Source organism: Pteropus medius, unplaced genomic scaffold, assembly GCF_902729225.1.
Source record: "Pteropus medius unplaced genomic scaffold, Ma_sr-lr_union100, whole genome shotgun sequence".
NCBI classification, from domain to species: domain Eukaryota; kingdom Metazoa; phylum Chordata; class Mammalia; order Chiroptera; family Pteropodidae; genus Pteropus; species Pteropus medius.
In genome coordinates, this window is record NW_024352148.1 from 2098933 (window position 1) to 2111276 (window position 12344).

Below are 12344 nucleotides of genomic sequence, written 5' to 3' on the forward strand. Positions count from 1 at the left end.
TATCTGAGATGCCACAGCTGGATCCGAGCTCCATGTCCCCAGCGGGTTTAGCTTTTCTCCAAGTCCCAGGCACGTGCCCTGAGCATCAGCTTCCCTCCCCCCCAGACCTCACGCGGTGACGCGAACAGCTCTAAGCTCACATCTCCTCTGGAAAACCCGAAAAAGAGAGTCCACTTCCCTAAGGGGTGGGCGGGGGGTCGCGGACGGTGCCGTTCTGTCTCTGATTGGCCAGACGGGGCTCACACACTTTTCTCTAAGCCAATCCCAGCTCCAAGGGGACATCCTGGCGCCCTCGGCCAGCCCAGGGGTGTGGGTCACCCAGGGAGTCACAGTGCAGGGCTGACATCACCTGCAGCAAAGGGCCAAAGGGCGGGTCCTGTTTCCATGGAGAGGAGCAGCTGGGAAGCGCACACAGATCTCCACTACGGGGACCCCGCCTCCCTCTCTTAACTAAGATCCTCCTGTGCCACGTTGGTGGATCAGAAAGGGATTTAAAAATCATTCGACTGGGGCTCCTAATCCAACTAGAGGGGGGCAGAGTGGACCTCACACGTGCGTCCACAGTGCCGCTTGCACGGCTGGCCTCCGGGTCTCAGAGCAGGAACACATGGCCTTTCTGGAAGCCGCAAACAGACGCGAGTCGCAGCTCACCGGCCTGGTGTCACCTGCCGGAGCCGCCCGGAGGGACGATGCGGGGCGGGGGGGCCACCTTCCCGGCGCCCGCAGAGACGCGCCCACTTCCCCGCGCGCCACGGGCTGGTCCCCGCGGCGCCTCCGCGCCCGGCGCGCACACGGCCGTGGGAACGGGCGCCGGGGGTCCCCACGCCCAGGCCAGGCAAGCAGCTCGGAGGTGGATTGGCCGGCAGAGGTCCCTCCTCCCTCCCTCCCTGTCCCCTCCCCCGGCTCCCCTCCCTCCCTCCCGGAGGCGGCGCGGGGCGGGTCCCGGTCCGGCGCGCGCGTGGACCCAGCGCAGGACCTGGTTCGTCCACGGGGACCCGGCGGGGAGGGCCCCCGGAGCCCCGAGTCCGAGGACAGGGAGGAGGGTCCAGACTCGCCGCTACCCCGAAATCGATCGACGGGACGCGGCTCCAGAGCCGGTGCCGCTCAGGACCCGCTGCTCCCGGCCGGCCGCGGTGCCCCGCGCTCGGACGCCGCTGTGTCACCGCCCCTCTGCCTCTAACAAGGTGACTCAGACAATGAGAACACAGCCTCCTGATGACCGCAGGTTTGTAACATGACCCCCGAAGTTTCGCATGCTGTGGCTGTTTGCTCAGGCCCCTTTGCGTTAACCTGCTAACTCCACAGCCAGTCGGAACACTGACATTTAGAATATTCTTTGAGGAACGCCGCAAGTTCGCAGGGCCTCCAGGCGTCGCGTTATTCATCAGCTTAGTTAGCATCTGTCTTCCCCAAGTGGTGCGGGAGCCTGTGCCTTGGCGACGGGTCTTGCATGTGACACTCTTGCCCTCTAGTGCCTCATCAGCTTGGTAGCAGTGCGATGGCTGGGATTAATGTTACATAACACAAGGCCACAACTGGTCTTGCTGCCCCTGGCACAGCCACAGAGCCTGGGCCGATGGGACTGGACACTGCTGCTTCCGTTTCTTTTCCGTCTGCGGAAACTTTCTGAAGCCTTCCAGCCCTTTCAACTTCAATTCCAGGTAAGTGGATCTATTTACTTGCCTTATACGTTAACGGCTGGCTCGGAAAGGCGGGGGGCTTTTGATAAGAGGTGGCAACTTTGTTTTCAGTTAATCTAAGAATTTTAGGGTTGAACAAGTGCCTGCTTTTTATTCTCCGAGAAGAAACAGCATTTTAATTAAATTAAATTAAACAAAGGAGTAGCTTATGCTGGGGTACAGCTTCTCATTCATAAAATTAAGGTATTAAGGAGATGATCTCTCTTCATCGTTAAGGTCTCCACCAACGACTTGTCATTATCCCACATCGGACTCGTTAAACAGAACACAGGACTGCTGCTTGGACTACAGATCTGTAAACAACATCAGAAATTTAAACTCCAACTCCCTGTCTGTCTACATAGTAATGATCCTCAACAAATCTATTTGATGCAATTCATTTTATAAACATTCATTTACATTGCACAATTAATAAAATTGAGTGCAACTGGAAAGAAATAAACACCCTAAGTATTGAACATAGAAGCTTTAAATTAAAGAAAATACATGTATCTTTTCATTGAATATATCCTTTTTTTCTTTTTGGGAGAACGAAGTTACGTTCTTTAAGGGGGTCACCTAGATCATCTTCCAGCTGTTCTTCTAATATCTAGAAACCAGTTAAGCCACAAACTCATTTAAAGTTAAAATTTTATCCGTATTCTTTATAAACATATTGGAGTATAGCAGCATATGTAATCTAGAAGAGTTCTGAGAGAATCACTTCCAAGTAATGTAAACAGCTACATTTTGATATAAGATTAAAATATAAATCAAATATTGAGATATGTGTAAAACTGATCTCATATCCACTTCTTCTTTGATCATAGAAAATGTGTTATCAACTACTGAGCAATGCAGAGACATGGGGGAGAAACACTCAAACGTAATATTCGGCTGAAGGGCATTTTCCCTCTTCTTCAACCGTAGTTCCTGATTAGTATTATGTTTAAGGAGATTTCGAAAATAAATTTGAAAGAGACTCTCGAACATGAGTCCTGAACATTGAAAGAGGCTTGCCCTAACAGAAGCTACGCCTTGGGTTTCTCTCTCCAGTTAAGGCGGTATCTACTATCTCCGTGATATTTTTATTGTTTTTCTTTATGGTGTTGATGGTAAAACAGAGGATTTCTTTCTTTGTGTAAGAAAATATTAATAGTGAACTGGTCACTAGTTCATAGTCTTTAGAATGAAGGATTCTCAAGTTACGAAAATGTTTAGGTAAAGCAAAATATTTCTTTCTAGAGAGGTTTGTTATAGTTTAGTCTGGTTGAGTTATAGGATGCCTTCTCTTTAATACATTTCTTGTGGTTCCTGAAAATTATAGCAAATGTTAGAGTAATTTGTGATGGAACTGAAGGATTTGCTGAAGAAAAAAATGAGAGATAACAAGGCATTTGAGTTTTATTTATTTATTTTTTGGGGGACCACATATTCTGCCGAAGAAGTTATTATGAGCTAGAATTTGAATATTCAATTGACTTGTCATTTCAGAAGTTTAAAGAAATCACAAATTTTTCTTTTAATTCAGGAAATCTTTTTATATGACTTCCTTGAAACCCAGCTGAGCCTCACGGCTCTCTGGTGATTAGTGCCAACTTTCAAACTCAAATATCTATTTATTGAGATAGAAAATATATTCCAAGAAAACTATATTTAAATACTTTGTGATTTATATGCACTGTAAAAACAGGGAAATAGAATTAGTGATAAAAACAGCATTCTCCACTGAATGAATGCCTTGGATTTCTAATGGCTTAACGGTTCAGACAAGAGGGAAGAAACGGTGGGAGTTACTTTTCCTGTGCTGTGGCGTTAGACACGTGTCCACACTGAAATGCGCGAGCTCCCCAAACCTGTCCAGAGGGGGGCCGCCAGGTCCCAAACTCTCAGCTCGTATTACAATGATAATTAGTCTGCACAGCGCTCGAAATTGTCGGATGACTCAAATTTCTTAGACTATCCAAGAACTGGTTTTAAAAAACCAATTGGTTTGTTTGCTTGTTTGTTTTTAATACAAACTATATCCCTAGCCTCTAGGATGGAACAGTGAGTGACTTATCCGTTCATGTTACTCTAAACATTTTTCATCGGTTTTGTGTAAGTCGCACAAATAGAAGAAAAGTCAGGCTCTGCTACCACTAATGTGCATAGCAGATTATATCACAAAAACTCCAAGGATTACTGAAGGCTACAACTCCCGATTGCCTGTCGCCAAAAGCGAGCTTGAACATCAGGCACCGAAGTCCTGCACCGGAACGTTTTTCATCCGAGTCGTGGGCACCCGTTTCACACACACATTTCATGCTCATCCTTCTTCTCTGCTTCCACGTTTGAGAGGAACGTGACGCCAGATCGCGACTCTAGGCCTCTTCTGCATCTAGTCTGGACGACAACCTTGGTGGCTCTGGGCCTTGGCTCCTGACCTGAGGATCCCAGAGACCCCTTCTCATCCTCTCGATGTGTCCAACATTGTAGCAACTGTCCTGGAGGATGGGACAAATAGACAATAACACACAACGCGACGAGCGCCGCTGTCTAGATTTTTAGCAGCAGACAGGCAACTTATGGAAATACCGGTGGCTCGTTGAATGCCACCTTGTACCAGGCACTGTTCTAAGCATCGCCCACATTAATGTTTAGCCCATGAGGTCTTCACAGCCATTATTTGAGGTGGACACACTATAATCATTTCCATTTTACAAACGAGGAAATCGAGGCACTGAGCGATCGCCTGCCTGCCTAAGATCGTGCCTCTGGGATTCGGCGAGTCTGGCTCCAGTGCATGTGGCCTGGACCGCCGTGCAGTCAGGCGTCACTTAGCAGTGGGGTACGCTCACTTAGCAGTGGGCTACGCTCTGAGAGCTGCGTGTCGTCAGGTGGTTGGGTCGTGCGCACGCCACAGAGGCACCCCTAGACCGTGGCTGCGTGGCACAGCCCTCGGCTCCGGCTGCTGTGCCGAGCACTGCAGACGCCTGTCACACGGCGGTGCGTGTCGTGTGTCTAGGCGGAGGACAGGCGCCGTGGAGACGGTATCAGGGGCGAGAGCGGCCGCTGCCCCAGGGTCGAGTAGGGCTGAGGGACCTGGCCGGGCGCGTGGGTGGCCGAGGGCGAGGGGCCTGCCGGCCTCGGGTGACTGTGCGACCTGGCTGTGCAGGCGCGCCCTCAGTGTGCTCTCAATTTATTTTTTAAACGTTTTTTCTTTCCTCAATAATAAACTAACCTCGGCTTACTGTAACTATTTTACTTTATAAACTTAATTTTTTTTTAACTTTTCGAGTCTTTCGTAATAACGCAGGTTAGAACACAGGCACGTGGTTTGGCTGTACACAAGTATTTTTTTCTTTATATCCTTATTCTATAAACTTTTTTATATTTCCAATTTTTTTTTCAAGTTTCTAAACTTTTTTTGCCAAAAACGCAGACGCGAACACACCCAGTAGCCTCGGCCCGCACAGGGTCACGTCTTCGATGCCACCTCCACCTCTTGTCCCACTGCAAGGTCTTCAGGGACAATAGCAGGCCTGGAGCTGTCGTCTCCCGTGATGACAAGGCCTTCTGGAGCGGCTCCTGAGGGGCCTGCCCGAGGCTCTCCCTGAAGGCTCTTCTCAGCTCAAGCTCGTGGTGGTCGGCTTGGCTCGTTTCTTAGCTTCATCAGAGGTTCGCTGTGAGCAGACACTGTCCCGTGCCTCCTCCTCCCCGTGAACGGGCGTCTCTCGGTGTTGGGGTGCGTGTTGGCAGCTCTGAAGGAGCTTGCCAGGGCGGCAGGAGCTTCTGCCAAGCCCGTCACTGTGACTCTCCTTGGGGGGTCCTTTCCTCCTCCCGTTGTTTCCTCTGCTCCTGCCCCCTCTGCAGCTACGCGTCCCTGTCACAGTCCCGACAATGCCTCCTCAGTCAGGTCCTCAGGAGCCACCTCTGGGAGCTCTCGGTGTCATCGTCAGCCACCCCCGGCCAAGGACGTTTGCCATCTCAGCTGGCCTTGTTGGTTTTCGCAGCCTCCTCATCCTTGTCACAGATAAACCTGCTGTGTGTCTCCTCCCAGAAGCCATTCGTACGTTCCTCCCAGGAGCATCGCCCCAAGGCCAAGCACGGTCCCTGACGCGGTCACAGATGTGATCCCCTCAGGTTTCGCCAGTGTCCGCCTGAGTGGCAGCGACGGCCGGAGCAGAGGTCCTCCTCGGTCCCTGGGCCTGACGAGCTGCTGCGACTCCTTGTGCCGCTGGCTGGGTCGGAGAGGTGGTGTCTGGAGGGAGAAACGCCACTCTCGCATCGGGACGCAGACCGCCACCAAGAGAGGATGTCGGAGCGTTATCAACAATAAGCAAAATCTCGAAAGGTGTGTTTCTCTCCAAACGGCGCGACTCAGGAGGGCGCCTGGGGACAGGAGCCGGGTCTTCCGTGCCTCTGGTCGCTCCCTGGCTCACTGGCGGTGTGCGCTTAATGACCAACTTGAAGGCGGGGTGAGGGGGCTCACTGAGCCGGCTCACAAGGGCGTCAGTTCGTAGCCTGCAATTTGTAGCATTTCCCCCAGCCAAGACTGTCGCCCTGTCCTTAACAGCCTGGCATTGACTTGGCCTCCTACGAATAAAAGCCCTTTCAGGCATCCGTTTCCAGAATAGGGAGTTTTCATCCACATTGAAAATTTGCTCTGGCAAGTAATTTTCCTCCACAATCAGCTTATCTAGAATTTCCAAAAATTCTTCAGCTGCTTTCACATCAGCACCAGCTGACTCACGACTCACTTTCACATTTTATAATGAAGAATGATTCCGGCATCTTTTAAACCACCCAGAGCTGGCAGTAAATTCGACATCGTAGTCAGGCTCAGCCTTTTCTTTCAACGAAGGCAAACGCTGCCATGGCCGTGAGCACCCTGGTGCTGAGGGGGTTACCCTTCCACGTCTGGCCTTCGGGCCAGGTCCTGGGAGTGTCCGATGTAGGCCCTTTCTCAAATTTTCATTTCACTTGCTGCCTTCGATGAAGCAGAGCCTCGAACAGCTTCTTCACTTTGTCCTTGTTCTTCGAGCTCGTGGCCATGGCGGGATGGGATGTGCCTGGCTGGCGAGCAATACCCATCACTGGTCTGCGCCTTCGTGGTCCTTGATCACTGTTAATTTTGCTTCCGGGTGAGTCACCCAACCTGGCCTCTTGCTGGCAACATTGGCAGTGGATTCTGTATGCTTGGGGGTGATGAGGAACATAACAACAAGAGATTACATCAAGCCCAACACTGCCCCAGGCCGGACTGAGCACCAGGGGAAATGATACAGTCAAGAGACACGGTTAAGCAGGGGGCGGACGAGGCTGGTGTCGGCGTAACTCGGCCAGTTTCTCAGCCAACTTTTTTTTTTTATAAGCAGAAAGAGCAAAGTCCAAAATATTGATAAAAAATGTAGTACAGCGAACACATGAACAGGGAACAGTCGCTATCATCAAGCATCACGCTCTGTGCGTAAGTGTGTGGGTGAGCACCGCGGTAGCCGTGTGTAAACCAGCATCACCACAAATGCGCGAGCAACGCGTCACGCCACGACTTTAAAATGGCTACGATGTCACCAGGTGACAGGATTTTCAGCTCCGTTATAAGCTCAGGAGACGTCCATTGAACATGCAGTCTGTCACGTGTTGATCGAAATGTCACTAGACAGTGCATGACTGTATCACATCGTCTCTCTGCGGGCGTTCAAATGTTTGTGCTTGATGTGCCTCTCGATGTAACACAGGTGACCCACGTACCACTCCAGTGACTGCTACGACTGCTCCCCCACACACGAAACGGTGGTTTATTCCCTCCAGAGACGATCGCTCAGCACCCGCCACCGAGCCGGCTCGCGCGGCGCCCAGGACCACTCCATCTGGTGGGGTATGCACGGTCCACTTTGGGCGACTCCTTTTCCCTCTCTCGCTACCCCATTTGGGTTCAGTGTCGCTTGTTCTAAAAGATGCCCGAGTTCTGGAGGAGGAATCTGCCTGGCTTCGTCGCTGCACCCCGGGCACGGAGCATCAGGGACCGGGACTCAGGCCACCTCGGGGCGCCCCGTCCTCCGCCTTCGCTGCTCCTCTCTGCTCCTGCGGCATGACCCTCGCTCTGCAGACTGGCTGCTCTGCCTCTCTGGTCCGTGTGACCCGCCCTAAAACAGCCAAAAGCTGACCTGTACCTTTACATCTCCCGGGACAGGCGGATGACGAGAGACTGGGCTGGGAAGCTCAGTTCCCTCGACGCTGAAGGAAGGTAAAAACGGCGAGCGTTCGATGGCGTCCTGAAACCGCCCTGGCAGTCATCCTGACGCCCGCTGTTAGGACATTCCGGCTCGGCCCACGGGGACAGAGGTAGCCACGTTCCTGGTTAAGCCGCGCAGGTGGAGCGGAGAGCAGGCGGCAGGGGCCGGTGCTCGCCTGCCTCAGTGGACGGCAGGAGGCGTTCTGTCCTTCCTACGTCACCACGAAGACGGAGGGCCAACTGCCAGAGAAAGACGTTCTCCATTTCACGCACCAAACACAGCTAAGGCCCCCGTGCAGCCTTCCTCCCATCCGGCTTCACAAACCCCCCGTCCAGCTTTACAAACCCCCGTCCTTCACGGGCGCCTGCTCGGTCGTCCCCCGTGGGAATCAGTATTTCGCTTGCCTGCCACAGCGGGGTTAACGCGACACACTCCACATGGTCCTTCCCAGAGAAACACATTCATTGTCAATTTTTAATATTACTGAGTTGCCTTTAACACATTCATGTAATGCATCCGAGGCCTCTCAATGCATTTTTCGACACTAATTTTGTGAAAGAGGAATATTGTCAAGATCTTTTAAACATCTTTCATTTGTGTTAGAACCTGAAGTTCTTTAGTTATTAATACTCGTTTTCCAGATGGCAATCTTTTTTTTTTTTTTCACATTTCTTGTACTGCCAACTTCAACATGATTCCATTTCATTTAGAAATTGATTTACTTTGGGATGACGGTGGGTGTTAGTGGAAAAGATGGGTCACAGTAAACAGGCAGGTACTTCCCTTGACACTGCAGTACTTTGCAAAATGTGCGTTTGAATAGATCCAGTTGCTCACTGTGTGTGTGGAACGGCCTCTCGTCCCGAAATTAATTTGCTCCCTCTGCCTTCTGTTAATGGCAAGTCATTAAAGAATGGCTGATGTTTCCTTGGTGGAAAACAGATGTTTTCCTTTTTAAAACCAGATGCATGGCAAGACAACTGTAGCCATGCTGAATTTTGAAAAATATCGGAATGCGAAAGACAGGTATTGGAGTGAGATTTGGTGGAAGGCGCACTCTGGAGGTACCTGATTTATGGCTGTGGCCGAGGTGCTCGCGCCCCATACGTTAACGTTGGTCATTCTAGTCACACTCCATAATTTTGGACCTTTTAAAGAAATTCCCTCTTGAGAACATTTATATTTTAAATAACAAGACAATTACCCCATAAATATTTGAGTGAATTGCATAGATACCCTAATTATTTAAATGAATAAACTATGATATATAATTTAGAGGATAAATAGCATATTTATCTTGTAAATAAAGATCTGGCAGTCATACTCCATAATATTATATTATTCATAGGCAAATATGTATTATTCAAAATATTGTCCATTGCACATTTCATAGGTGATGTCGCAGAATTTTAGAACCAGAATGTTCTTGGAGGTCATTTATTCTAACCATCGTTTTACTTGGAAGGAGCTGGGGCCAAAGCGACACACTTGGTCAGAGACAGATGCAGTGAGCCCTAGTCGTGTGAAAACCACCAAACATGATGATCTCCACCAGCGCTGGCTGTCTCAAATTTTTTTTATATATATTTATATTTTCTTGCAGTGTCCAGACCATAAGACTCCAAAAATCTTAAGCTGTAAAAAGCACCCATTTCTTTCTTATTATTTTTCAAAAGTTATTAAATTTTTCAGGTGCAAAAAGATTTGAAATTATAGCATGACGAGGTGTTTTATGAAGTTTCCATCGTTTCGATTATGGTTTTTTTTAAATACAGGAAGTCCTTACTTGACATCATTGACAGGCCCTTAGAAACTGTGGCAGTCGATGACCAGCGTAGTCACGCGCCGTAGTCAGGTGACGGACCGCGCACGCGGCCGCGGTCGGTAAGTTCATGACGGAGCCGAGTGACGTCATGGCCATGCGACGTGAGAGCGCAGCGCGTGTGAACGGCCCCACCGCACTGCCAGGCCCAGAGGAGGCCGGCGCATTCGGCCACAGCAGCAGGGTGGCCTTCTAGGCCGGGACAAGGGCACGCCATGACGTGTGCACGACGACAAAATCACCTAACGCGTTTTTAAGCACGTATCCGCATCGTTCGGCCGTGCGGGGCTGTAAGGTGAAACCAACATGGCCCGGGCTAACGGAGGGAAACGAGAGCTAAGTTCCCACGGCACTTTTCACAAAACACCAGCGAACTGCTACGTGAAGACCCCGTGACACTTCTCCCATGAAACGCTGAGATAAACTGCGTGGCAGCCGGCGGGACCCCGCACGCACGGCGCCCCGCGCCCACCGCGAGGACTCAGGAGGGGGCCGCGCACACGCGCCCTTCCGCCCCCTGCACACCTGTGGGGTGCGGCCGGGACCCAGCCCTGCAGATGACCCCACGCGGACGGAGGCCCTGCCGCAGAATCCAAAATTTTTTTTCTCATCAAGGTTTGAACAAAAGGATGTTATTCAACGGCCCGCTGTGCTTTCAGTGTATTTTATATATATACACAGAAGGAATATGGAATGACTGAGCTCTTTTTCCAAAAAGTAGAAACAATAACTCGGAAGGTGAGTTTGTGGGTGAACGTCTCCTGCCCGGAAGTACGGGAACCCCGCATGACCCCACGCCGGGGCTGACCGCACGCCGGGCAGTATTTTACAGCTCGTGTTCATCTCACCAAAATACCGTCCTGGTTTTCGAAAAACTTCACTCTGCAAATACACAGCTCCGAAACGATCGATCGATCGATCGTTGGGGTTGGGAGACCTTATCTGCGTTTTGAAAGGGTTATTCTCTGGCTGCTTGGGTTGTTTGTCGAACAGATTTGAAATGTAAATAGGTCAAAATTCATTGTGTCAACAACTTAACAGAAAAAAAAAATAGTGTCTTCGCTGTAGCATTTAATGAAATACGCCCAAACGGTTATGAATTGTCAGTATATGTAATTAAACAGAAAGAGCCTGATGGCATCACATGTGTGGCTCGGGTGACCTCTCTGTGGTCTTGGGTCTATGTCATCTACAGAGTTTGAGGCAAGGCTTAGTGAGGGACAGGAACCCCTGCCGGGGCTTCGGACACTGCCCCCTCCCACGTCCTCGTCCAGACCTGGCAGGGGGAGGGAGGCGTCTCACCGACCAGGCGCCAGTCCCCCTGCCCGACACTGGGGCGGGGCCACGGATAAAAACGCTCACTGTAATGCCGCCGACCGATGGCTTACGTTTCGCTCTCTTCTATTCTACTTTCCAGACTGCGTTTCCTGTGCGTCCCGATCAAGCAGTACCGATGAGCGGCGATGGTGACATAAGCCATGGGCTGAGACCGCGCACGTAGCCGAACCCCGTCTTTCCCTCCGTGCCGCCGCTTCCTCACGGGGGCTCCACGGGGAGGGCGGAGGGAAGCGGCCGCGGCACGAGCGCCGCCATGAAGCTTCACAGGCACTTCCGGAGGACGGTCCTGGCGCTGGCCACGCTGTGCACGCTGAGCATCGTCGTATCCGCGTACTACCTGTACGCCCGCTACCGGCGCGGCGCGGGCCTGTCCGAGCCGGCCGCGCCGGGGGCCTGTGGGGACCCGCGCGCCCCGCCGGCCGCGGGGGCCCCGGGGCTGGCGCGCGCCCCGCGGACGCACCCCACCGTGCTGGTGTTCGTGGAGAGCCAGTACTCGCCGCTGGGCCAGGACATCGTCACCGTCCTGGAGTCCGGGCGGTTCCGCTACCACGTTGAAATCGCCCCCGGCAAGGGCGACCTGCCGGCGCTCACGGAAAACGCGCGAGGCAAGTACATCCTCATCATCTACGAGAACATCCTCAAGTACACGAACCTGGACCCCGGGCACCGCGGCCTCCTGGACAAGTACTGCGCGGACTTCGGCGTGGGCGTCATCGGCTTCCTGCGGGCCGGCGACGGCGACGCGCAGCGGCCCCCGCTCAAGGGCCTGGCGCTGTCGGCGCGCGGGGGCCTGGCGGTGCGCGCCTGCTGCGTGAACCCGCGCTCGCCGCTGCTGCGCGTGACCAAGCCCGCCCGCCTGGACCGCGGGCCGCTGCCCGGCGCCGCCTGGACGGGCTTCCGGCTCGGCCACCCCGCCTACCAGCCCGTGGTGTCCGCCACGGCCACCGGCCCGGAGCCCGCGCCCCCGCCCGCCGCCGAGGGCGCGCCCTACGCCACCGTGGTGCACGACCTGGGGCTGCGCGACGGCGTCCAGCGCGTGCTCTTCGGCAACGACCTGACCTTCTGGCTGCACAAGCTCGTCTTCATCGACGCCGTGTCCTTCCTGTCGGGGAAGAGGCTGGCGCTGTCCCTGGACAGGTACATCCTCGTGGACATCGACGACATCTTCGTGGGGAAGGAGGGGACGCGCATGAACGTCAACGATGTTCAGGTAAGGCTCTGCCACTTCCGTTCCCCCGCTTTGTCCCCTCGGGAGGCCCGTGGACCGCGCCACGAGACGTCACT

The 12344-nt window shown here is 52.7% G+C and overlaps 1 protein-coding gene across 1 annotated transcript in view; it reads left to right on the top strand.

The window, feature by feature from the left end:
* Nucleotides 1–5816: 5816 nt before the first annotated feature.
* LOC120589342 (bifunctional heparan sulfate N-deacetylase/N-sulfotransferase 3-like) overlaps nucleotides 5817–12344 on the top strand; it is a 90719-nt gene continuing 84191 nt past the window's right edge. The window contains exons 1-2 of the mRNA XM_039846905.1: nucleotides 5817–6015; nucleotides 11140–12270. Coding sequence (XP_039702839.1) covers nucleotides 11314–12270 — 957 coding nt within the window. The 5' untranslated portion in view covers nucleotides 5817–6015; nucleotides 11140–11313. The remainder of the gene's footprint in view (nucleotides 6016–11139; nucleotides 12271–12344) is intronic.